This window comes from Rhinopithecus roxellana, chromosome 21 (genome assembly GCF_007565055.1).
Source record: "Rhinopithecus roxellana isolate Shanxi Qingling chromosome 21, ASM756505v1, whole genome shotgun sequence".
In the NCBI taxonomy this organism is placed as follows: Eukaryota; Metazoa; Chordata; class Mammalia; order Primates; family Cercopithecidae; genus Rhinopithecus; species Rhinopithecus roxellana.
This window is the reverse complement of record NC_044569.1, coordinates 61646099-61671983: the sequence shown is the minus strand read 5'-3', so window position 1 is coordinate 61671983 and position 25885 is coordinate 61646099. Positions and strand designations below refer to the sequence as shown.

Sequence of the window (25885 nt, the reverse complement as noted above, 5' to 3'; positions counted from 1 at the left end):
TTTTAATTTAGTTTCTTTAGAAGAAATGGGTTCAGGCCGCGCACAGTGACTCACGCCTGTAATCTCAGCACTTTGGGAGGCCGAGGTGGGTGGATCACCTGAGGTCAGCAGTTCAAGACCAGCCTGACCAACATGACAAAACTCTGTCTCTACTAGAAATACAAAACAAACAACAACAACAACAACAAAATGGGTTCAGATTGTAAGTAGAGAAGTATATTATCCATGAAGATTACATCTTTAAAGGGCAACTTAAGAAGACTCTAATTTTTGTTATGAGGGTAGAGAATTAGCTACACATATAAGGAAGGTGAGTTGATACCTGGATCAGGTTTTACTGTGCTTTTCTCAGGACATCCGCTTGGATATGAAGATCAAGTAGGTAATATGAAAGGCTATCCATTTAATTTGACAGTTTGCATTGGCCTTATAACCATCAGGAGGACCAACTTGAATAAGAAATAAACTAATTCCATCAGTAGCACATATTTAAGCTACAGAAAACTGGGTTTCAGCTGAATCTGGACTCCATCTTCCCTGAGTGTTCCATATGGCTTGCCACCTTCGCTCAAATGTGTATAAGGCCTTTGCTGGAATGTGTGTGAACTCTGACCCACCTGCTTCAAATTGCATTAGTCCCTTCCCCCACGCTACCCCATCTCTTTTAGCTTGCTTCATTCTTCTTTTGTCCTGAGAAGGAAAAAGAAGAGGGGAGGCTGTGGAAGGGCTCCATCATTCAAAATACTACATATTGTGATTAATTTCTGTGTCTCCTCTAACCCCATGTAAACCCCCGTCTGCTCTATTCACTACTGTTTTCCCAATGCACATAGTATGTGCTCAATATTTGTTCAATGAATACCGATGCCTGAGACCTTTCTGTACCAAGGGCTGGTTTCCTACTCCACAATGCATTGAACATATATGGGCAGGGTGGGCTGGCGGAGGTGTAGGAATGAAATGTGCACCTGTTCCTCCCTGTGGTCTCAGTGTGCGACCTTAGGGGCAGGGCAGGTGGTTAAACTGGGAAGGTGCGCGGATATGATACAGACAAACCTCATCATACCGTCCCTCCAAGAAATGCACTTGCCAGGCTGGCCTTCAGTTTTCCTAATGCTCTTCTGTGAGTCTCACCTGTCAAATTCTGCTACACAGAGAGGGTGCAGATAAACTGAATAATCCCTTTTTCTATTCTGAAAATAAAGCAAAACAAAACAGGATTTGCACACGTGTGCTGTGACTAGGCAGGAAAACTGGAGAACTGAGGCAAAAGCATCCTTATATCTAAATAATAGTAAAGGAAACGTCAAAAAAAGTTATTTGCTGAGTCATGGCTGAGGATCCTGAGTTGGCTAGCTTGGCAGATGCAACCAGGGCACCCGTCCAGCGCAAATACGAGTCCAGCAGGTTTTGCAGTGACCTGCGATGGTGGTGGGGAGTGGGCTTCTAGCTCAGCCTCCAGGCCCATTTTCACGCAGGGAGCAGCGCCCAGCTGGGGCGGGCTCTCCGCGAGGGGCGTGTCCCCGCCTGGCCTCGCCTCTGAGGCCCCGCCCCGGCCCGGCAGCGAATGAAGGGGCGCGCCGGGAGGGCGCGAGGTCAGGGGGTTGGGGACGCGCGTGGGGAGCGCTGCCCCGCTCGGCCGCTGCTGGGCGGACACCTGGGCGCGCCAACGCAGGAGGAGGCCGGACTCGGGCCGAGGCTGCCCGGGCAATGCCTTCACTCGGCGCAAACATGGCTGCGGCCCTGCGCGCCGCGGGCGTCCTGCTCCGCGATCCGCGTAAGTGGGTCTGTCGCGGCGGCCGCCAGGGCCAGGGTCCCTGAGACGGCGTAGGCAGAGCGGGCAGCTGGCGCCGGGGCCCTCGCGCCCGGGGGATTTCGGGATCGGCCGTGGGGGCGCTGCGAGCAACTGGGCGAGGGGCTTTGCGGAGAAGGGAGGGGTGAGGGCAGCACTCAGGGCTCAGGGGGCCGCAGGGAGGGCGCCTGGATCCAGGAGGCGCAGGTTCAAGTCCCATCGGTCGGCTGGGTGGCTTGGAGCCGTGGCTGGAATTTCCTAGAGCCTTGGTTATTGTCACTTGTAATAACCAGACCAGGGAAGGTATGTTATGGGCCTGCCGTAGAGGACAGTAAGGAAGGCATCGTCATCATCACCACCATGGACATCTGCTCTGCATTTCCTTCCCTGCTGAGGAAAGCCCATGGCCCTTGGTCCCTCTATGCCCACTTCTCCTTGGCAGCAGGACCCACCGTGGGGCAGCCTGGGCCGGTGTTTTCTAGAGATATTTGGAGAACATGTGAGACCCAGGAACAGCCTCCCATGTTTCTGATGCAAACCGTGAATAGGTTGTGACCACAGGATGAGCTGATGGGACTGTGGGTCTCACCCACCTGGCTGGGACAGCATTTCCAACCGTGACACCTTGAACAAGGCACCTAACTTCGCCAGAGCTTTGGTAAATGTACATTGAAATCCTAATTTTTTTAAGGCTTGCCTTGAACATGAACACCTTGCCTGGCACACAGTAGGTACACAGGCATCTTCAAAATGTCTAGCCATTCATGTAGAAGGCTGCCACAAATAAGATGCTTATTTAACGCATCATCTGAACGGTGACTGGACACAGACCGGACATATTTTTCTAGGAAGTTCATCAGTCTGACACCGACTTGGAGTGGAGAGAATCCCCTCTAAACCTCCATATCTCATTAGAGGTGGCTTTGTTAGGAACATAATAAGGACCCGGTGTACAATGAGGCTAGCTCACTAAAGGCACTGGGGGACAAAGGACATTGTTTTTTAAGAAGAGGCAGCACAGTGCCAGTCGTGGGGCTGAAAGAAGTATTGAACTAATCTTTTCTTTCATTGACCTTTCCTGTGGCAAATGAAGTCTGACAGGCCTTAGATTTGAGGTCATGGAACAATACGTGAACTTTAAATTATTTGTAGTCTAGATTAAAAGTGGAAGGATTCAAAAACTCTAGCAGAAGTAGGTTTGGAGTCTATTTGTGTTACAGACTTTGATTTGAAGGTGTAGTTATAATCATCATTTTGGTTGATAGGAAAAAATCAACTTCTGTGTGAGAAAACATTGAGGAGTATTTCTGAAAATGAGTTCTGACAGTAAAAGTGGAAAAGCAAAGTTTTATACTTTATGTGTCTAGCGTATTACAGAATTAATAAGCTTCCTGGGGTGGGCCATATATTATCTGTCTGTCTGTTTAGCTATCTATATGAATTATTTTTTTTCTTGGTGCCTTTTTCTTTCCAAACTTTAAACGTGTTTTGTTTTGTTTTGTTTTGTTTTTTAAGAGATGGAGTGTTGCTCTGTCGTCCAGGCTGGTATACAGTGGTGCCATCATAGTTCACTGCAGCCTTGAAATCCTGGGATCAAGTGATCCTCCCACCTCAGCCTCCCTGGTAGCTGGGATTACAGGCATGATCTGGTGTGCCTGGCCTTCCAAACTTTTTTTTTTTTTTCGCTGAGCATATATTGTCTTATGTAATTAGAAAAAAAATTCTAGGATAATAAGAGTTTTAGGGTTTACATAAAAGACATTAGAACATTTTGGCTCCATATCAGCAGCTAACCAATATTTTGAAGCACCCACTATGTTTATTGATAGTTACAATATAGAACCTTATTTCTGTTGTTAATTTTAAAAATGGTGCATATTTTTTTTTTTTTTTTTTTGAGACGGAGTCTTGCTCTGCTGCCCAGGCTGGAGTACAGTGGCCGGCTCTCAGCTCACTGCAAGCTCCGCCTCCCGGGTTCACGCCATTCTCCTGTCTCAGCCTCCCGAGTAGCTGGGACTACAGGCGCCCGCCTCGTCGCCCGGCTAGTTTTTTGTATTTTTTAGTAGAGACGGGGTTTCACCAGTATTAGCCAGGATGGTCTCGATCTCCTGACCTCATGATCCGCCCGTCTCGGCCTCCCAAAGTGCTGGGATTACAGGCTTGAGCCACCGCGCCCGGCAAAATGGTGCATATTTTATAAGTACTTTTGAAGTAATCTTCATCTCCTGTGTGATAGAAAAGGGCCATCACAGATTTCAGTACTTGTGTACCTCGCCTTTTACTCTCTTCTGCCTCACCTGCAAGGATCCAAAATGTTAATTTGGTTTTGAAGAACCACTTGATACTTATTAACTTACGAACTTCTTAAGTCATGGGTATACTTTTGAATGATCACCTATTGGATTTGTCCAGGAATTATGAAGTTTGTTTTTTGAGAGAAGTTTTTTTTTTTTTTTTTTTGAGACCGGGGCTCACTCTGTTGCCTAGGCTGGTCTTGAACTCCTGAGCTCAAGTGAGCCTCCTGCCTCAACCTTCCAAGTAGCTGTGACTACAGGTGTTCACCACTGCAGGAGTTATGAAGTTTTTTTTTTTTTTTTTTCTTTTTTTTTTTCTTGAGATGGAGTCTGGCTCTGTGGACAGGCTGGAGTACAGTGGCGTGATTTTGGCTCACTGCAGCCTCTGCCTCCCAGGTTCGAGGGATTCTCCTGCCTCAGTCTCCCAAGTAGTTGGGACTACAGGCGTGCGCCACCACACCCGGCTAATTTTTTGTATTTTTAGTAGAGATGGGTTTCACTGTGTTAGCCAGGATGGTCTCAATCTCCTGACCTGTAATCTGCCCGCCTCGGCCTCCCAAAGTGCTGGGATTACAGGCGTGAGCCGCTGCACCTGGTGAAGTTTTGTTTTCTTATGTCATCTTCTGTTTTGCTGCTTAGCTCTTGGTTTGATCATTTTTATTGTTTGTAGGCTTTCTTTTCTTTTTTTTTTTTTTTTGTAGGCTTTCTTTTTTTCTTTTTTTTAATAAAAAAAAAAATAGAGATAGGGTCTCTTCACATGGCCCAGGCTAGTCTCAAACTCCTGGGCCCAAGCAGTCCCCCTGCCTCAGGCTCCCAAAGTGCTGGGATTAGAGGTGTGAGCCCCCATGCCCGGCCTGTTTGTAGGCCTTCTAAAGGTAGAACAGTTATCCATGTAAGGAGGAGGGGCAGAATTACTTGGTCTTAGCTCATAAATGGGCAAGTCTGTACTATTGGATATTCTTCACCCCTTTGCTTAACCACATGCAGTGTGGCAAGGCATTGCTGTTGGGGCTGGACATATTTTTCCCTCTTATCTTCACAGAAGCCCTGCAGAAGTAGCCTTATCGCTATTTTGCAGATGAGAAAAGTGAGACTCGCAGCATCTCAGTGAGTTGCCCAGGCCCAGCCATACAGCCTCTTGGTCCTGTGTGGGATTTCTGCCCAGATCTCTCTGGTTTCCGAACACGTACTCTCTACGCCATGCAATGCTGCCTGTGCCATCAGATTCTCTTCAACTGTGAGCTGAGTCTTTTCCAGAGTCTCAGTTGGCCCTTTGAATGTTTGCTTTAAACTCCTTTAGCATGGACAAATGCTAATTGTTTGGTAGGAGACACTCTTCATTTCTCTAGAATCTTCAGATCATTAGGAGAGAGGAGTGTTTTAGATGAGTCCTTGAAGGGTGAGTGTATTAACTCACCTGAGTGGAAAGGGTCCCTTGGTAGCAATATCATTCTCCTCTCTGAGAATCTGGTGAACCATGGAGAAAATAATTTTGCAAGTAGGACATGGTAATAGTTAAGCTGCTTGAAAAGCTATTAGCTCCCAGATTTTACTAGGAAATCCTCATCTACTAGTTGGAAAATCTAGTCCCTCACCCACCGCTTCCTTCTTTTTTTTTTTTTTTTTTGAGACGGAGTCCTGCTCTGTCACCTAGGCTGGAGTGTAGTGGTGCGATCTCAGCTCACTGCAAGCTCTGCCTCCTGGGTTCATGCCATTCTCCTGCCTCAGCCTCCCGAGTAGCTGGGACTACAGGCACCTGCCACTATGCCAAGCTAATTTTTTTTTTTTTTTTTTTTTTTTTGTATTTTTAGTAGAGACAGGGTTTCACTGTGTTAGCCAGGATGGTCTCAATCTCCTGGCCTTGTGATCCACTCGCCTCGGCCTCCCAAAGTGCTGGATTACAGGTGTGAGCCACTGTGCCCGGCCTTTCTTTTTTTTTTTAACTCCTTAATTTTTTTGTAGAAACGAGGGTCTTGCTATGTTGTGCAAGTTGCCCCCAAATGGCTGGGCTCAAGCGATCCTCCCACCTCAGCCTCCCAAAGTGCTGGGATTACAGGTGTGAGGCACCACACCTGGAACTCCTTCCTTTTTTTAGGTTTGAAGGAGGAAATGTCATTTTATTACAGGTGGAGTACCCCTTATCCTGAATGCTTGGGACCAGAGGTGTTTTGGATTTCAGATTTTTTTAGGTTTTGGAATATACTTACCAATCGAGCATTCCAAATCTGAAAATCTAAAATTCAAAATGCTCCAATGAGCATTTTCTTTGAGTGTCATGTCAGCGCTCAAAAAGTTTCGGGTTTTGGAGCATTTTGGATTTTCGATTTTCACATATGGGATGCTAAACTTGTACCAGCAGTCAAATTGTGGAATGCCAAGGTTTTGTTCTCATATCCCATGGAATCTGATACAGTCTCACTCATATAAGGAATTAGGGACATTACAGCATGATTAGGAACCTGGTTAAATCCCATGATGATGTTCAGAATTAAACTTATGTAAAAAAGGAGATGTGAGTTGGTTTGAGCCTTGGAATTTCTTTCTTTTTTTTTTAAACACTAACTCAAACCAGATGGAATTGAAATTCTTTATGGAATCTTTGCACTTCCACTTTGAGTTGGTAAAGATTATTCAGCATAAGCTCACATAATTGGCTCTGCTGGGAATGTGCACAATCTGGATAGTTGGAAATCTAATGGCCTGGAGATATCATTCTCTTCTATTTTACAGACATGGTAGGTGATAACATCAGAGCAGGTATAGTTCCCATTCTCTAGAAACTGACAATTGAAACTAACGCCAGCACTAATCACATGGTGGATGCTGCAGAGCGCTTCACTCCTCTACTCTCCTCCTTACAAGAATCCCTGTAGCAAGGTGTCATTTTACAGATGGGGACACTCAGGCTCAGGAAGACCTGGCCCCAGGTCACATTGCTAGTAAGTGGCAGAGCTGAATTCAGAGTCAGAGCTGCTTGACCCACAGCCTAAATTCCTCCTCAGGGCACCTTTGCCTGTTAGGAGGAGGAGGGCAGAAGGAGACTGACGGCAAGCTGATTTATAACCGACGGGTTTGAGAATGGGGAAGAGGTCATGTGCATAGCACCAGGCGCCATAGTAACCGCCCTCTCACATGGCCGTCTTCAGTACATCCTCTATGGCTTCAGTTTCATTTCCCTGGATGTTTAAGGACCAGTACTCTTCATATGACAGCTGAGTATGGCACATGGACTCCTCAATTCAGGTGGGTTCTTCAGGCCCACTGCCACCTCCTGTGGGGCCCAGGACAAGGGTATACTTGAAGGCACATATATGGTATGTGGGATATCGCAAGCTACCAAACTGGGAAATATGTTCTGTCCTCCTACATTGACAAATAGACCTTGATCACGACCTGGAAGGGTGAGCTCTTGAACTCTCTGAGCTCCTGCAGAAATGTAGAGGCCTTTGGAGAGTTGCCTCTGATTCATACACTTTCCTGCTTCTCTTCCTGCTGCCAGCTCTTTCTGGCCTTGTGAGGAGTCTCGCCCACGGCTTGGATGGATTCTCTGGTCTGCATGCCCGGTTCCACTCTTGCTCCTGCAAACGGCTATCCCTTGGCCACCATTCAGGTCAAGACTTGCTACACTGATGGCACAACCTCCCTCAGGAGGATGGATCCAGAAAAGATGCCTGCACCGACCCTGGGAGTGGGTGTGGAGGTTGGGGGACAGGGAATCCTGGGGTGCTGGGAGCCTGGTCTGGTACGTGGGATGTGGACTCCTGGCGGGGCATGTCTCCTTGGTGGTAGAGACTGCATACCCCGCGGGGTGGGGTGCAGTGGGAGGAGGGCTAGAACAGGCCCTAGGAAGCAGAGGCCCCTTGTCAAGGTTCAAGGGCAGTTCTGGGTCCTCAGCACCAGTACTTTCCGAAGAACTGCAGCTATTTGAAAACTGGCCCAGTTACCACTCCTGAAATTGGCGGCTTTTCACCTTTTCTGCAGCCCCTTGTCCTTCCACAGGAGCAGCACGCTACTGTCAGTCATGTTGGTCTCAGGCAGGGCTTCTTGTGAGGGATTGTATCAACATCTGCAGCCGAGGTGGGGAGAGGAGGTGTGTGTAGTTTCTAAAATGCTTCCCTGCAGGCTCTCATCGGCCATCCTAGGGGAGCGACCCTCCACCTCATCCCCTTGGACAGGCCTTAAGTGCCTTTACCTGCCTGCAGAGAAATGCTAGGAAAATCATTTCTGCCATCACATCTCTTTAAATTTTAAATCCAGGAATTATGCTCTGAGGACCTCTTCAGAAGAAATTACTTTCCAGCTAGATTTCATGCAAGCACTTTAATTTTGTCACAGTGGCATCCAGCAGCTGGAGGGTCTGTCAGCCATGGAGGTGGAAGTCAGGTGCAGCTGCAGCAGCCGCCGCCACAGAAACAGCCCAGCATGCCCAGCATGCCAAACCTCAAGTTCAGCCGCAGAAGAGGTATGAGTCTAACATCAGATGCAAATAAGGATTTCTCTTTATCGACGCAGACACCAGTAGACCCAAGCTGCCTAGGAGGAAAGGTGCTGGGAAAAGCCAGTGTGGAAGGAGCGGTGTGCTATTTTCTTGGCTTCCTAGCAGATTTTACACCCTCCTTCCCCACTGGATCTTTCCCCGCAACAGGGCTATTGTTAAAAGACACAGTTGAGTACAAACAGTCTGCAAATTGTGTTAAGAATTTGGTTCTGGAATATGTCACATAACACAAATTATATATGCTGGAAATGTATTTATGAACCTAACATAATTATGCCTATGAAATGTATGTTCTGTACAGGATAACGAATAACTGATCTACCAAGAATTTCTATAGGAAACTAGAGTATTGTTGAACATAATTATAAAGGAAGTAATATGATTTATCATCTATTAAAGAAGTGAAGTACTCATTTCATACCTCACCTCTTCTGTTGCTGGTGGCTGGCAGCAGGCATGGCATTGTTGCAAGGGTCCTCTTTAGTAGCAGAAGTCACAACTGCTCCCAAGTCTTCCTCTGTACAGAGTCAACAGAAGACTCTATAAAGGGAAGTTATCAAGATGAGTACGTAGAAACAGCACCCTTTAATATCAGGCAGAGTAAGATAAAGTAGCTAGGACCTATTTAACTCCATGACCTTTCTCCTAGATCACACATTGTTTGATGAAAATTATACAAGTATGAGTGTGTGTGTGTGTGTGTGTGTGTATATATATATATACTTTTTTATTTTTTTGAGAGAGTCTCACTCTGTCACCTAGGCTGGAGTGCAGTGGCACAATCTCAGCTCACTGCAACCTCCACCTCCTGGGTTCAAGCAATTCTCATGTCTCAGCCTCCTGAGTAGCGGGGATTACAGGCACACACCACCATACCCGGCTAATTTTTGTATTTTTTGTAGAGATGGGAATTCACTATGTTGGCCAGGCTGGTCTCGAACTTCTGACTTCAAGTGATCCGCCCACCTCGGCCTTCCAAAGTGCTGGGATTACAGGCGTGAGCCACCACACCCAGTCATATATATATATATATATATATTTTTTTTTTTTTTTTTTTTTTGAGAGGGAGTCTTGCTGTTTCACCCAGGCGCTGGAGTGCAGTGTCTTGATCTTTTCTCACTGCAGCCTACACCTGCCAGGTTCAAGCAATTCTCCTGTCTCAGCCTCCCAAGTAATTGGGATTACAGGTGTGTGCCACCACACCCAGTAATTTTGTATTTTTAGTAGAGATGGGGTTTCACCATGTTGGCCATGCTGCTCTCGAACTCCTAATTTCAAGTGATCCACCTGCTTTGGCCTCCCAAAGTGCTGGGATTACAGGCGTGAGCCACCGTTTTTATTTTGAGAAGAAGTGTTGCACTGTTACCCAGGCTGTAGTGCAGTGGTGTGATCATGGCTCACTGCATCCTTGAACTCCTGGGCTTAGGCGATCCTCCTGTCTCAGCCTGCTGAGTAGCTAGGACTACAGGTGCACACCACCACACCCAGCTAATTAAAAAAATTTTTTTTCTTGTAAAGATGGGGTCTTACTTTGCTGCCTAGGTTGGTTTTGAACTCTTGGCTTCCAACAGTTCTCCTGCTGTGGCCTCCCAAAGTGCTGGTATTACAGGCATGAGCCACGAGCCACCGTGCCTGGCCAAAACCAAAATTTTCTTATTGTGTGTTTATTATTTTTTGGTGTATGATCATGAGTATGATGATTGATTGCTGTGTAACCTGAGGTTACTTGGGGATGGGCATTGGATACCTTCTTCATCTTGCAGCCTGCCAAGCAGGCCCATTCCATTTCTCCTTGCCCGTCCCAGCCCCTCTCCCCACTTCAGCCATAGGTACTGAGGGTTGGGATTTGATAGAAACTGAAGAACTGATTCAATATGGAATCTTGGAAGAAAAATTATTTCATTTGTGTGTTATTCTAGTGGCAACTCATTAATATAAGTAGCCTTAATATTATTAAAATTAAATGAAAATCTTTAAATTCTACTAGGTAACTTTAGATCATATTTATATAAAATACATGGGATCATTTTAGAGAATATAGATAGGGAAAAAAATACTTTAAACATTATGAAAGGTCTTACCACCCAATATTTTGTCTCTGTCTTCTTAAAAAAAAAAAATAGAGACGGGGTCTTACTGTGTTGCTCAGGCTTGTCTTGAACTGTTGGGGTCAAGCAGTCCTCCTGCCTCAACCTTCCAGAGTGCTGGGATTACAGGTGTGAACGACCAGCCAGGCCAATTTTGTCTGTATGACTATTAAGATTCACTCTGTATGTATTTAGCAAGATGTGACCATACTGTACATCATATATTTATAATGCCCTCTTTTTATTTATCATCATATAAATATTTGTCTATAGTATTTTAGTAACTGAAGAGTATTTTATTAAGTCATAAACTACCCTGTCCAACATTATGGGTCGTGTAGGTGATTTCTAGTTTTTTAATATTAGAAATGGTGAAGCAATGAGTGTGTCTTTGTGGATTATTCTGATGGCAGACATTATGAAGGCATTGTGCTGCTTAATGCTTGGGCTGGACTAGATTGCAGTACTAGGGTAGACACTACACTAGGCTGGGGTTGACAGATTCGTTCTGTAAAGGGTTAGGCAGTAAATTTTTCAGGCTTTGTAGGCCAAACTCTCTCTTTTGCTGCTATTCAACTCTGCTGTTGAAATGTGAGAGCAGCCACAGATATTACATAAACAATAAGGGGAGCTGTGTTCCAGTAAAACTTTCTTTACAAAAGCAGGCAGTAGGGGTGTATGTGTGTACACAGATTTAGTGCCTGAGCTATAGTTCACCAAATTCTGTTCTAGAGGCATCATAGACCCACAGGCCAATCATGTCTTAGAGGTTCAGTGAAGAGCTAGGATCTTATTACTTTTTCTTGAGGCTGACCATATAGAGTAGAATAGAATTATTGTTTATGAATTGACAAGCTTAAGTTTCTGTTACGTACATTTAATATTTCAAGGAAAAACCTTGTATTTTGAGAGTCCTGGGATATAAAAATGGCAAAATGTTGAAACCTTTCCAAGTGAGAAATTTTAAATGTATTTTGCTGTATACAATTTTATGTTCAAACAAACGGAACATGAACGTTCAGACCTTGGTCTCAGGTGTGTTCTGTCTGGAAGGAGAGGAGATGGAGGCCCTTGACTAAAGCTTTCACTTCACATTCTAGAATAGAGGGGTGTCAGACTAGGACTTACTAATGCGCTATTCATCATGCACAACACAGTTTTGAATTAAGTGCATGTGTATTTAGGTATTTTCAAGTCGTGTGCATCTCTTTAATGTGTAAGATCAACATGGGTTTGCAAAACCATGAGCAGGGCAGAGTAGCATCCCCTTTAAAGCCACTCTTGTTCTGAGCTCAGGTGTTATAGATGAAAAACAGCTCTAAATCCCGTTTGCACACTGATACTGTCTGTGGCTTGGGTAAGTCTTTTAGCCTGAGGTTTTTTAACCAGTAATCTGTTAACTGGCAGCAATCCATGGGAAATGCACTTAATTTATTGTGAGTCACAGATTTTGAGGGCGAAAGACAGGATCCCAGGAGAAGACTGGTGGTCTAAGTAGAAAGATTAAAGGAATATCACAAAATAATGCATCTGGAATTTTCAGATATCAAGGAAAGAAAACTCAACACACCCCTGTTAATGCAGTCGTAGGACTCGAGCATGGAAGAGTTATATAACAACCACATCTTCACTGCAGTTGCTTGGTTTTTTAAAAGGGGATGAAGCCCTCTTCCTCTAAGACAGTGATTCTCAGTAGGGGGAAGGGGTCATTTTTGCCTCCTGGGACAAATTTGGCAATGTCTGGAGACATTTTTGGTTGTCACACTGGGGTGGGGTGTGTGCTGTTGTCATCTATAGGTAGAGGCCAGGTATGTTGTTAAGCCTCCCGCGTTGCACAGTACAGTCCTCTACAACAAAGGACTCTCCAGCCCCAAACGTCAGTAGTGCTGAGGTTGAGGAACCCTGGTCGAAGGCAATGATGTGAAAAGGGACCTTAGTTAATCTTTATAATGGGGTCTAAATGAGAAAATCCCTGACCTCATTGTAATGCCATATTTCTTCTTCCCCAGGAATTGATTCGTATTCTGAAAAATTAGGTTGAGAAATCAGATTTTTACCTCATTCACTTACAATAGGTTTGATCAAGAAAAGTTTCCACCTGTTTACATTTGACATATGCTGCTGCCTTACATTATTGCCAAATGTTGTTAATAATTGTTTAAAAATTACTCATTAAGATGTCATCATAAGCCCGGGACAATGGCTCACACCTGTAATCTCAGCACTTTGGGAGCCTGAGCCAGGAGTTTGAGACCAGTCTGGGCAACATTGCAAGACTCTGTCTCTATAAAAAAATTTAAAAAGTAACCAGGCATGGAGGCAGGTGCCTGTGGTCCCAGCTCCTCAGGAGGCTGAAGCAGGAGGATCGCTTGAGCTCGGAAGGTCGAGGATGCAGTGAGCCTTGTTTGTGCAACTGCACCCCAGCCTGGGTGACAGAGTGAGACCCTGTCTCAAAAAAAAAAAAAAAAAAAAAAAAAAAAAAAAAAAAAGATGTCATCGTAGTATCATTAGTTGTAGAGCACATAAAGAATGTTTTTCTATACAGGCTCTGTCTCAGCAGCGTTGGCTTAGTCGCTGCTGTAGTCAGAGGTGGTCTGGTATAGGAGATTCAGGAAGTAGACCCCTCAGCACTCGTAATAACGGTGTTTAGATAAACTTCAGGCTGGTTGTTTTTCAGCTGCTTTATTGAAAGTGAATAGAGGGTATAACCATATAATGAAATATTATTTAGCAATAAAGAGGAGTGAAGTGTGCTGATTCATGCTACGACATGTAGCATGAACATTTTATGCTGAGTAAAATCAGACACAATCATGTGATTCTATTTCTATGAAATGTCCTGAATAGGCAAATCTATAGACCCAGAAAGTCGATTAGTAGTTGCTAGGGGTGAGAGGGGAGGGAATGGGGAGTGGCTTTAATGGATACAAAGATTCTTTGTGGGGTAAAAATGTCCTGGAGTTAGATAGTTGTGGTGGTTTCCTGCCCTTCCTTATGTATTAGAAACCTCTGAATTGTTCAGATTATGGTGAATTTTATGGTATGTGAGTTATATCTCAATTTTTAAAAATGGAAAAAAGATGAATGAATGGAAGAAATGCTCCTTGTTCTTTAGTTCCCCAGTTATTGCCATCCCATGGCTACCTGTTCATGGGGACACACAAGGTCTTCTGATGGCTCTTGCCAGCGTGCCAGTGGCACCTGGTCCTGCTCCGGCTTCGCCTTGCTGTCTGGTGGGGCTTAGGAATGGAGAGCTCCTGGCCTGGCTCACTTTGGGCTGTGTTGACTCCGGAGCTTGATCTGGAGTTCAGGTTTACATTTTTGCCTAGTACTTTGATTTTTTAAGTTTCCAGAAACTGCTTGACCTAAAACTTGTTGTGGAGCTCTGCTTTCTTTTTGCTTCTTCCTGCTCATTCAGTGGTTGATTCTCTAGCCTGGGACTAATTTGAATGTTAGCACCGGTTCTTGCAGGAATTATCTAGCAGTGAATTTACATGCAGGATGGAGAGGAGAAGTTTATCATAACAGGAGCTACGGGTGAAGGAATAGAGGGAGGTCCTAGAGAAGGAAGCAGAGGAGCAAGCAATAACTTCAGTCAGTCCTGGTACGGTGGCCCACACCTGTAATCCCAGCACTTTGGGAGGCTGAGGCCGGTTCCTGAGGTCAGGATTTTGAGACCAGCCTGGCCAACATGGCAAAACGCCATCTCTACTAAAAATACAAAAATTAGCCCGGGTGCCTGTAATCCCAGCTACTTAGGAGGCTGAGGTGGGAGAATTGTTTAAATCTGGGAGGCGGAGGTTGTAGTGAGCCGATATCGTACCACTGCACTCCAGCCTGTGTGACAGAGTGAGACTCCATTTCAAAAATACAATAAAATGTAACAAATAATTTCAGTCAGTACTCATTTAATTTAATCATTGACTAAAGAGACAGGAGCAGATGCAAGAGTGGGGATGGGCTGGTATTAGACTGTGGAGGTTTAAAATTAGGGGGGAACCCTGCTCTGTGTAGAGTAGAACTTACCATGTGCCAGCTGAAGCTGTTACCACTGAATTCTCAAAACAGCATTTTGAGTAGGTGGTGGGTGCTGTGTTTTCCAGATGAGGAAACCTGAAGTTGGGAGAGGTTGGGTAACCTCTGTATTCGTATGGCATTCACGTGTACAGATGCTTTAGCCTCAGGACAATTTTAGACTTCTACCTTGACTCCCAGTCCCTAAAGATTCGATCTCTGTTCAGGCTGAGACTTTAAAAGGGAAACATTTCCAGCTGAGTGAAGACTGATATCATGGATTAAGCCAAAAGACAAAGGTCCACGTCTGAGCTGGGACCATGAGGAACTGGAGGCCACAGATGTCCCTGAATAGGTATCCGTGTGATGGCAGTGAAAAGAGCCGTAGTATTTACCTTTGTACGGAACAGGTTAGATAAGAGTTGCTGGCTGAACCAAGATTCCACCCTGGAAGAAAATAAGAAGTATGACAAATCAACCATTGTATTTTATTTTATGTAGGAAGCCCAAAACTGGAATATTAATGCTAAACATGGGAGGCCCCGAAACCCTCGGAGATGTTCACGACTTCCTTCTGAGACTCTTCTTGGACCGAGACCTCATGACGCTTCCTATTCAGAAGTGAGATCCATATAAACACCTCGACTTGATTATAACCTTGGCACTGCATTGACATGCGTCTCTCAATTCTGTAGTTTCAAACCAGTAAATCGTTTTAATGCGTATCTGGTAATGGTTAAAGCAGCAGCATTGTTTTCTGTTGGATATCAGAAGGGTATGATATCAGAAAATTTCAGGGGGAGAGAGCAAATAAGTTAGTGAGGATTCTCCTTGAGCCCTTTGCTCCCCAGAGCCCTGGAAATTGCAGTTGTCTTGACATAAGCTTAAGCACCTTTAAAGATTTTTAAAGATGTATTTGTCCTTGGCACTTAACGGCTGATTAACAGTCAGGGAAGCAATGATTATTATTCATTTGTACTATAAATATGGATTGTTGCTGCCCTTCTTTTCCTTTAATCCTTCTTTTCCTTCTTCCTTCTCTCCTTTTTCTTTCAAAATAGATTTTTGTAATGAAAAATTAATACATGCATGTGATAAGAACTACAAAAGTATAAAAGTAATTACAGTAAAAGGCAAATGTCCCTTTCCCCTTGCACTCCCAGTTACCCACCTGGAGGTCAACACTGTTACATCCAGAAATAGTCTGTGCATATCCAAGTATACACATACATACACACACACGCACACACACACACACCCTCCCCCACTTTGTTACACAAATGTGAATGTACTTATGTACTATATTTGAAACTTTCCTTTTTTTTTTTAAACTTAACACTGTATCTTGTTTCATAACATTATATTGATATATAGGTCTGGCTCATTTTTTGATTACTATTTAGAATTGCATCATATGGCTGTAACTTCATTTGTTTAATCCGTGCTTCATGTGGGACAATTAGGTTGTTTACAGTATTGCAGTGAATATTCTTGTGCATACATCTTTGCTCCTATATGCAAGTGTGTCTATAAGATTAATAGACTTTATTTTTTAAATAAAGAGAAATGTATACTTCCTTTGTCTTATATCCTAGTTCTCGTTAGGTGTGGGATCAAAATGTGTTACTCTAGTAGCTAGCACACATCCAGGGTTCTCCGCATGGGTATTGTGTGTCCTGAATCTTCAGGGTGTGCTACTGGAACAACTTGTGGAGCACAGCTGGGTATTCCTCAGAGAGGGTCTAGCTTTAGCTCCATAATCTACAACAAGAGAGCTGGCTATTGTCAGTGAAAGCTTCTATTTTAAAGGCTTAATCTTATTTTATTTTTTTTTTTATTGAGTAGAAAACATTTCTCAGGTTGCTAAGGTGGAATAAAATCCACTTACCTGTATGTTAAATGATTTAGTAAGCTGGCACCATTCATCGCCAAACGTCGAACCCCCAAGATTCAAGAGCAGTACCGCAGGATTGGAGGCGGGTCCCCCATCAAGATATGGACTTCCAAGCAGGGAGAGGGCATGGTGAAGCTGCTGGATGAATTGTCCCCCAACACAGGTATGGTGTTTCTTCATTAACATGTAACTAGATTAGTTCTTTCAAAGTAGTTATGAAATTCAAAACAGTAGTAGATGCTAAATGCTTCATATGTACTGGCAACTCGATTTGTGGTGTTCCTACATAATACATGGTCATTTAATTTAGGTCTCCAGGCATTATCCCTTGACCTTTAGCCTTTGCTATGACTTCTTACATTACAAGTGAAAAAATGCTAAGGATTTGGGACATGAGTTTCAAAAGGAAGTTCGAGATGTTTGTTAAGTTGAGGTAGAGTATAAGGCATAAGCAACATACCATGAATAAAAGATGCATACATCATTACGCTGGAAAGAAATCTTTGGGAAATAAATTGAGTCTGCTGCTATTGCTGTTTTCTTTTCTTTCTGTTAGCTAATTAGAATATTTAGAGCAGTATTAGCTAGCTATCATGGAAGCCACAAGACACTAAGCAACTTACAGTGATGCTGTCAGCTCTCAGGATACCACCATCATAAGGTATTGAAGGTCCTCGTTGGATGTGGCACCAAAAAGAGGATTGTGCACATCTGAGAACCTCTATCCAGAATAATAGTGTGCAGAATGAACCACTAAATGCATGGATGAAGCAAAAATGCCGTATTAAACACATCGAAGACACAATTGATTGCAGGACAGCCCGTTTTTGTATAATACTAAGACACAAAAGCACTACCAGTTAATTTTAAGACACCATCTATTGTGGACTGGACTGATATGAGAAATGTTAAAACCAAAAAAATGTACATCTTAGGACACATGAATTACATTCATTGCAAATATATCTTAGAGCTTTGGGATCAGGATAGGTGTGTGACACTGGGAACCCTCAAGGAGAACAGCTCCACTAGGCAGGACCAAAAGGAGCATTTCACCCTTTGCTGACATCACTGAGCAAGCGTCCACTCCAGCTGCTCTCAGAATCCACTGGTTCCAATGGCACAAAGTAACAAAGGGTCCTGGCCCCTTCTCAGATCACCTCACATGGAAAATTGTTCAACTGTGCTTCTGCATATTTGGCTTGCTTCCTGCTTTCAGCTGTGGCTCAAGGGCATTTCTTATGCAGTTCCTCCGTGCATGCCACAGTGCACCTTTAAAATGTCAGCCCTCCATTCACACCTGCTTGATAGAGAACAAACTCCAGTCATTAACAGTTTATCCCGATCAAAGATTTCTTGTGGGCCTGGCTTGGTGGCTCATGCCTGTAATTCCAGCACTTTGGGAGGCCAAGGCAGGTGGATCACTTGAGCCCAGGAGTTCAAGACCAGTCTGAGCAACATGGTGAAACTCTGTCTACACACACACACACACACACAACAACAACAAAAGTTAGGCATGGTGGCACGCGCCTGGAGGCCCAGCTATTTGTGAGGCTAAGGTGGAAGGATCGCTTGAGTCAGGGAGGTTGAAGCTACAGTGAGCCATGATCACGCCATTGCACTCCAGCCTGGGCAACAGAGTGAGACCCTGTCTCAAAAAAAAAAAAAAAAAAAGGGTTTATTATGAACCAGATTTGCAATTGCTGTGGTGTCTTCAGTGGGAAGAGGAGCCAGAAAGGTTCCCATTTTTCCTGTTTTTATGTTACTGTAGTACCCATCATTACAAAGAGCGCTAGTAAGCATGGGGGTGGGGCACACCCCGGCTGTTTGGGAGGCTGAGGCAGAAGGATTGCATGAGCCCAGGAGTTAAAGTCCTGGTAGAGTTGTCAGACTTGAAAAAGGAATAGACAGAAGGGCATCCTTCCCGCCACCTCCTGTCTCTGTGGCAAGGCTGCTGGGGGTACCTCTCCGTCTCCTTCTCATTTCTCCTCCCTTCTGATCCTTTCTTTCCTATACAGTTGTAAAGTTTACTTTTGAACTATGTCTATTCATTTATTTCTATTAAGAAAAATTCTCTTTAGGCCAGAAAATGTGATAATTGCAAACAGATAAACACGTTTCATGCTGTCATTTTTTAGGGAAGTGGTTGTTGCTTGGTAGCCAGTGTGGACATTTTGAGACTTGCGCTGGTTTCATAGAATTGACCAGTTAGCTAAGACGATGAGTTACATCAGGAAATGGTTTCATGTAGTTGCATTGCAGAAATGTAGAGAATAGATACGGAAATAGATGAGAAGTGTAATCATGTGATGGAAAGTCTAAATCTCAAATATGCTATACAAATTATAGTTTAACTGTTTGGCTTGTAACTGCTTTTAATGACTCATGAAATAATTCTGTTCTTTACCGGATGCAGTGTGGGTAGGAGTATAGGTTCTTTTCTCTGATGGTGCTGGCTTCCCTGCTCTGGTTCAGGCAGTTTACTTACTTCACTAAGCCTCAGCTAGAAAATGGGGATGGTAATAGAACCCAACTCCTAGATCCTTGTGAAAATTAAATGAGATAATCCTGAAAGGCATTAACATGACAAAAATTCAATATATGTGAGCTTTTTAATTCATGATTAGCACAGGGTTCATGATCTGATACAAATTAAGAAGCATTTGCTACATATTTCAAACTTTTCTTTCAAAAAATCATGTACAAATCGGACATTTGAACTATTGTACGTGCTAAATTAATGAAGTTTTGCTGTTTCAAAATCTCGTTTCTCTTTTAGTAGTTCTTGCTGAAGACTGTTTACATTAGACGGCTGCTCTGAGAGTACCTAGGCTAGGCCAGTGAGTGATGTCTTTTGGACTCACTCTGGCCAGATGTGCCCACAAGATGTGGCGCTGGTTAACATCAGAGATGCTCCTTCCCGTCCCTGCATCCTTCCAGGGACAGCCAGCCTCTGTGTGAAACCCACCCTAGTGGACAAGGGGCCTTTGTGAACACTGTTTGTTCGTTCCTCAGGAAATGCCCAGTTGGAGAGTGCATTGCCGCTTTTTCTACGCTATGTGTTTACAGGTTGTCTTTAGAAAGCATTTAGAAAACATTATCAGTTCTTTCCAGGGTATTTTTCTCTGTCTCACTTTAAAATGTGGTCACCTGCCCTGTCTTTATCTGCAAGGGCAGCCCCTCTACCTCTTAGTATGCACGATTTGAGGAACTCCCAGACTCCAGGCATTTAGACTGTAACCTTCAGATACTGGACAGGTGAAAATAAAATGTGAGAAGCAGGTTGACCTGCAGCACTGGGGATGTCATTCTGATCATTGTATTGTTTCAAAGTAGATTCGAAAGCAGTTTCCACTTGCTTGCTGAACCTCAGCTCAGATCACCAAGAGTTGCTTCAAGGGATTTGGTATTGTAATAGTTGGCAGTTTTTAGCACAAAGCATGTAATCTTTGAACAATTAAGTCATTTGGAGTTTGCTTATGGGATCATGTCCTCTGATATATTTTAACTGCTAGTGACCATTTTATGCAAGGCAGCATGAAATTCATGGCCTGAAAATGGACAGAGCACTAAAAATGATTCAGTTTTACTTCCTTCCTCTTTTTTTTTGCAGTCCCCAACCAGAGACTACTGAGTCCAGCCAGCCTTTCTGTGCACACATGTGCTTCTCTTGCCTAACGGCATTCTGCTTCTCCCTCGGGAATGTGTTCCATTGGCTCATAGTTCTGTGGGTCGAGTTAGGAGGAATGTCCTCCTTATATATATCTATGTATAAATGAGATAAACTCCCGTCTTTTCCTTCACTTTAACCTAAATGTTTCTTGTGGCAATTTATGTCACATTCATAGCTGCAGCCCCTGCTAATGCTTTGGACAGTAACATGATCATGGTCTTATTATTACCTGACATTCATGTAGTAATTCTCACTATCATCCTTGAGTGTAAGTTATATGTAATCCTATGAAAACACAAGGAAGCAAGACCAAGTAAGTTTAGGAAACTTGTAGTTTTATGACTTTATACATGCTTAAGCAATTACGTGGTGTGGATGTTTTTGAACTACACGAAAGGAAGACGCAGGAGGATAAAGAAGATAGAAGGAGGGTATTAGTGAAAGGGCAGGGAAGGGACAGGGAAAGAACACGAGGATATGCAGCAGGCATGGGCCATTTAGGTACCAAGAACAATGGCTCTCAATCCCGCGTGGCACCTCCAAATTAAGCACTGTTTTATATGTGTAATGAGGAGAATCATTTTCATCATTTGTTATCAACGAATTTTTTTTACATATCCAAGAGCACTTGCTTTTTTATATATATAAACGAGTTGGCCTGGGGTTTCAGGGAACTGGGTAATAGGAGCCAGGTGAGGGGGTTTCTGGGAGGAGTAAGAAGCATGGTTCGGGAGACCCAGGCTCTAATTCCAGCTCGACCACCTGCACGGTATGGCTTTGGGTAGTTCAGTTAACCTTCAGAGTCTCTGTTTCCTTATCTGAAAAATCAGGTTTAAATGACTAAAAAAATATGGCCGGGCGCGGTGGCTCACGCCTGTAATCCCAGCACTTTGGGAGGCCAAGGCGGGCGGATCACAAGGTCAGGAGATTGAGACCAGCCTGCCTAACACGGTGAAACCCCGTCTCTACTAAAAATACAAAAAATTAGCCAGGCATGGTGGTGGGCGCCTGTAGTCCCAGCTACTCAAGAGGCTGAGGCAGGAGAATGGCGTGAACCCGGGAGGCGGAGCTTGCAGTGAGCCAAGATCGCGCCACTGCACTCCAGCTTGGGCAACAGAGCGAGACTCTGTCTCAAAAAAAAAAAAAAAAAAAAATTAAAAAAAATAATGCCCAGTGTCTACCATAGTATCTGGTATGCAAGAGGAAGTTATATTTTAGAATAAGTGTTGTTTTTTCCTCCTTTCTCTTGAGGCTTTCTTAGGCCAGCCAAGAACAGAGAATTAGGAAGAGAAGTTTGAGTTTTAAAAACCACTGTGCAGTAAAGGTGTGAGGGTGGGGTGCTGATCCCAGAAAATCGTGATTAAAAGTCCACATACCAGCTGAAGAGTGGATACGATCCAAGGAATATGCTAAACTTGCCTCCACCGTCAGTGCCATAGGAAATTCCATGAACTGTTTTTTGTTCTGGGCATTGCATTACGTTCGGTGACTCTGAGGAATCTATATAAAGATTAACACTTTCTCCTTTCCACGTGTGCTTCCTAATAGCCCCTCACAAATACTATATTGGATTTCGGTACGTCCATCCTTTAACAGAAGAAGCAATTGAGGAGATGGAGAGAGATGGCCTAGAAAGGGCTATTGCTTTCACACAGTATCCACAGTACAGCTGCTCCACGACAGGTAAGGGCATCTCTCTGCCAGTGGAAAGGTAGATATGGTGCTGGCAAAAATAACCAAGGAGTCTAAGTACTGAAGGGAAGGATGAATCATTTGCAATTTGAATGGCAAATTCAACCTGTCTTCTTTAAACACGAGAGTTCAGGTCAGTCCATTTGAAATCTCATGGTCCATCTGTCCCTTGAATTATTGGCCACTTGGCTGGGAATTACAAATGGTGGGTGGTAGGCAGTAGCTATAAGTGTTCAGTGCTTTAATGCCGTTGTGTAATGGATCAGTAATGAACCTTAAGGCTCTTTTTAGGTTTGTGTGATAAACCTTTTTATGGCTACCCAGATTTTCTTACTGATGTAGCAAAGATTGTAACTGTTTGCATTTTGAAAGCAAAGATGCCCATACAACATGGGAAATACTGGTATTTTGTTGCTGTTGTTGTGCTTCAGTTATGAGTTGGTTGCTGGTAAAACTAAAGCCCAGTTTGGGGTTCCCTTTGCAAAATTTTCTGTGTTCTTGATTTTGGAAAATGTTACTACTTGTTGTTTTCTGTATATTTAACTGGAGCTGGGTGATAATCGGTGTTTGGCAACCTCTGTATCATTCATTGTAGGCAAAGCTGCTGCTGTCACCCACAGATATATTTGTTTGCATTCCCTTGCAAGGACTGAGGTCAGCACATTCTTAGTCCCAGATAGCTTTCGGATGTTAATGTTTATCATTTCTATAACTGTAAGGAGAATCAAAAGGCTATTGGAAAAAGTCAAAGCTTGTTATGTGCCTTAAATATTTGTTCGGAGAACCCATTAAAATGCCTGAGTTCTCAGAGACCCTCAAGGGTTTGAATTATCATTTCTTTTCTTTCTGAGACAGAGTCTCTGTCATTGCAACCTCCATCTTCAGGGTTCAAGCAATTATTCTGCCTCAGTCTCCCGAGTAGCTGGGATTACATGCACGCGCCATCACACTCGGCTGATTTGTGTATTTTTGGTAGAGATGGGGTTTCACCATGTTGGCCAGGCTGTTCTCAAACTCCTGGCCACAAGTGATCCACCCGCCTCAGCCTCCTAAAGCACTGGGATTACAGGCGTGAGCCACCGCACTCGGCCTGAATTATTATTTTTCTTTTTGAAATGCACCACTACAACTTCAAAATGTCTGGTCATACGTTACTGGAGAAGGAGTCAGATTTTATGAACTTTTAAGCTCTCCTTTTGCCTTGTTTTAAGAAATATACCTCAATATGTAAATGGCTACTCTCACAATTAGATAAATTAAGAAGTTTGTTATTTACATGACAGAAGATTGACTATGATTTTTATTTCAGAGCTGGCTCTAACAAGTGACAGTGTATGCAAACCTTCAGCATATGCTTAGTTTTCCTTGAGTGTATCTCATATAAGGACAGGTACATCCAAGTTGTGGAAGGCTTTGGGAAGTACATGAATTCTTCAAGGCCACTCAGGTGCTGTTTATCTGTTGGATCTTTTAGATATGCACTATTGTGGCAGAGCCAGTGTATGTCTTCATCACAAATGAATTTCTCAGTCACATTTTTCTCCTTCTTAATGACTTCTTTGGATTGTTTGTTGAATGTTTCCACACAATGTGAAAGAGCTAACGCCAGATGCCTCCTTGCACATATGTCCAGATGCCCTCTTGCACATATGAAAATGATATCCACCTGTGAAGTGTGGTCTGTAATGTGAATCTGGTGGTGACAATTTTTTGATTTCTGGAGAGATTGTTTTTGAACCTTGAATGGAGTCCATTTGAATTCTTCTGATTCACTGTATTCTACTCACCAAAATTGAACCTGTTTTATCTTTTTGGAAGTTGAGTCTTAGTCTGAGAGTATATTTGATTTAAAATATGCTCCCTCCTAACATTTTAAATTGGAAACCTAACTAATAGTTCTTATAGTTAGAGAGCCCAGTGGGTTGGTGATGGAAAACATAGAAATGTTTTGGGACTTGCTCTTTGTTAAGATTGAGGAAGAGGCTGTGTGTTAGACTTGGTTTCATAGGATTCGGATGTGACCCCAATGCTAACTCCCCTAGACAGGAAAAAGTTGCATTGGGTTGACACCATCTGCCTTCCTTTTGGCTTTGAATTTTCATGATTTCCATCTCTCTCTTATAGAAATATAAGTTTATTAGACTACTTGTAATGATTTGGTGTCCATTTAGCTTATTCTAGGGCATGAGAGCTCACAGGAACCTCAATAATTTTCTCTCCTTATCATGAGGCCGTTAATAACAATAGTTATGCTGGGTGTGGTGGCTCGCCCCTGTAATCCCAGCACTTTGGGAGACCCAGGCGGGCAGATTGCCTGAGGTTGGGAGTTCGAGACCAGCCTGACCAACATGGAGAAACCCTGTCTCTGCTAAAAATACAGAATTAGCCAGGCGTGGTGGAACATACCTGTAATCCCAGCTACTCAGGAGGCTGAGGCAGGAGAATCACTTGAACCCGAGAAGTAGAGGTTGCATTGAGCCGAGATTGTGCCATTGCACTCCAGCCTGGGCAACAAGAGCAAAACTCTGTCTCATAAACAAACAAACAATAGTTACAAAGCTTTTATCGTAACATGGAAAATATTTATCTCTTAATATTAAGTAAAGATGCTCAAAATACTCAGCATGCAGAATTGCATATGTATTAAAAATTACAACTTCGTAAAACAAAACATCTATAAAGAAAAAAAGAACCATATTAGAGTAAAACAATGACTGTAATTAGCATGCTGGGATAATGGTCAGTTTCTTTTTTCTTTCTTCCCCATCCCATACATTTCCTATAATGGGATTGATAACCTTTGTAACTGAAAAAAAAAAAAACAAAAAAAATACTTTTTTTTTTTTTTTTTTTTTTGTGTGTGTGACAGAGTTTCGCTCTTGTTGCCCAGGCTGGAGTGCAGTGGTGCGATCTTGGCTCACCGCAACCTCCACCTCCTGGGTTCAAGCGATTCTCCTACCTCAGCCTCCCAAGTAGCTGGGATTACAGGTGTACTATCAGATTTGGCTAATTTTGTATTTTTTAGTAGAGACAGGCTTTCTCCATGTTAGTCAGGCTGGTGTCAAACTCCCGACCTCAGGTGATCCACCAGCCTCGGCCTCCTAAAGTACTGGGATTACAGGCGTGAGCCACTGCGCCTGGCCAACATACTTTCAATTGTAAGACTTGGTCCCTGCAAATATGACTGCTTATATTTCATAACTCTACAGTCATCTTGTTTTTCACTAGAACTGACATCAATAATCTTTGAAAGTCCATTGAAATTTATTGCTTTTTAGTGATCTTCATTTGCAGGGTAGTTAAATCTATATGCATTTTAGAGTACTGAAATGATTATAATTAGACTGATTCAGTATAGAAGCAGTTACCTGCTTTGAACTTATATATACTACCTTTACGAGTCTGTTTTTTATTTTCATCATAATCAAAATGCATCTACTAAGTGGCCTCTGTATATTTCAGGCAGCAGCTTAAATGCCATTTACAGGTACTATAATCAAATGGGACGGAAGCCCACGATGAAGTGGAGCACTATTGACAGGTGGCCCACACATCACCTCCTCATCCAGGTAAGCCAGTGATTGTCAGCTGCCTGTCACCCCAGCATCTAGTGTGTGTCAGCTTCTTGTCCCTTCTGGGTTTGTGGATGTCCTTCTGAGCCTTTCTGTTCATTTGCTTAAATTGTGTGTTAGGGATTAAATAAAAGTATTATATTCTTGATTTATTATGAAAAGAGAAAATACATTTAAAGATTAAAATGATTAGAGTCTTCTTTCTTCAGATTAATGCTATTAGTCCCAAACCATAACAGAACAATATTTTGAGTTTTGTGTTTCCTGTGACCCGAAGAGCATTAAAGATTGTGCATGGTGTTTCAGTTAACTTTCATTTGTAGGCTGAATGACTGACCAATGAATTAAATTTTCTATTTTCTAAATCCT

The 25885-nt window shown here is 43.2% G+C and overlaps 1 protein-coding gene across 5 annotated transcripts in view; it reads left to right on the top strand.

Annotated features, from left to right (window-relative positions):
• Positions 1-1578: 1578 nt before the first annotated feature.
• The window catches only part of FECH (ferrochelatase), a 37636-nt gene continuing 13329 nt past the window's right edge, over positions 1579-25885 (top strand). For 2 of the 5 annotated variants that reach the window (XM_030925975.1, XM_010374684.2), the window contains exons 1-6: positions 1616-1777; positions 8422-8548; positions 15187-15306; positions 16594-16742; positions 21801-21935; positions 25407-25513. In XM_030925975.1, coding sequence (XP_030781835.1) covers positions 1711-1777; positions 8422-8548; positions 15187-15306; positions 16594-16742; positions 21801-21935; positions 25407-25513 — 705 coding nt within the window. In that variant the 5' untranslated portion in view covers positions 1616-1710. Of the gene's footprint in view, positions 1778-2340; positions 2451-8421; positions 8549-15186; positions 15307-16593; positions 16743-21800; positions 21936-25406; positions 25514-25885 lie in introns of all 5 variants that reach the window. The other 3 variants (XM_030925976.1, XM_010374683.2, XM_010374685.2) reach the window with 3 other exon arrangements.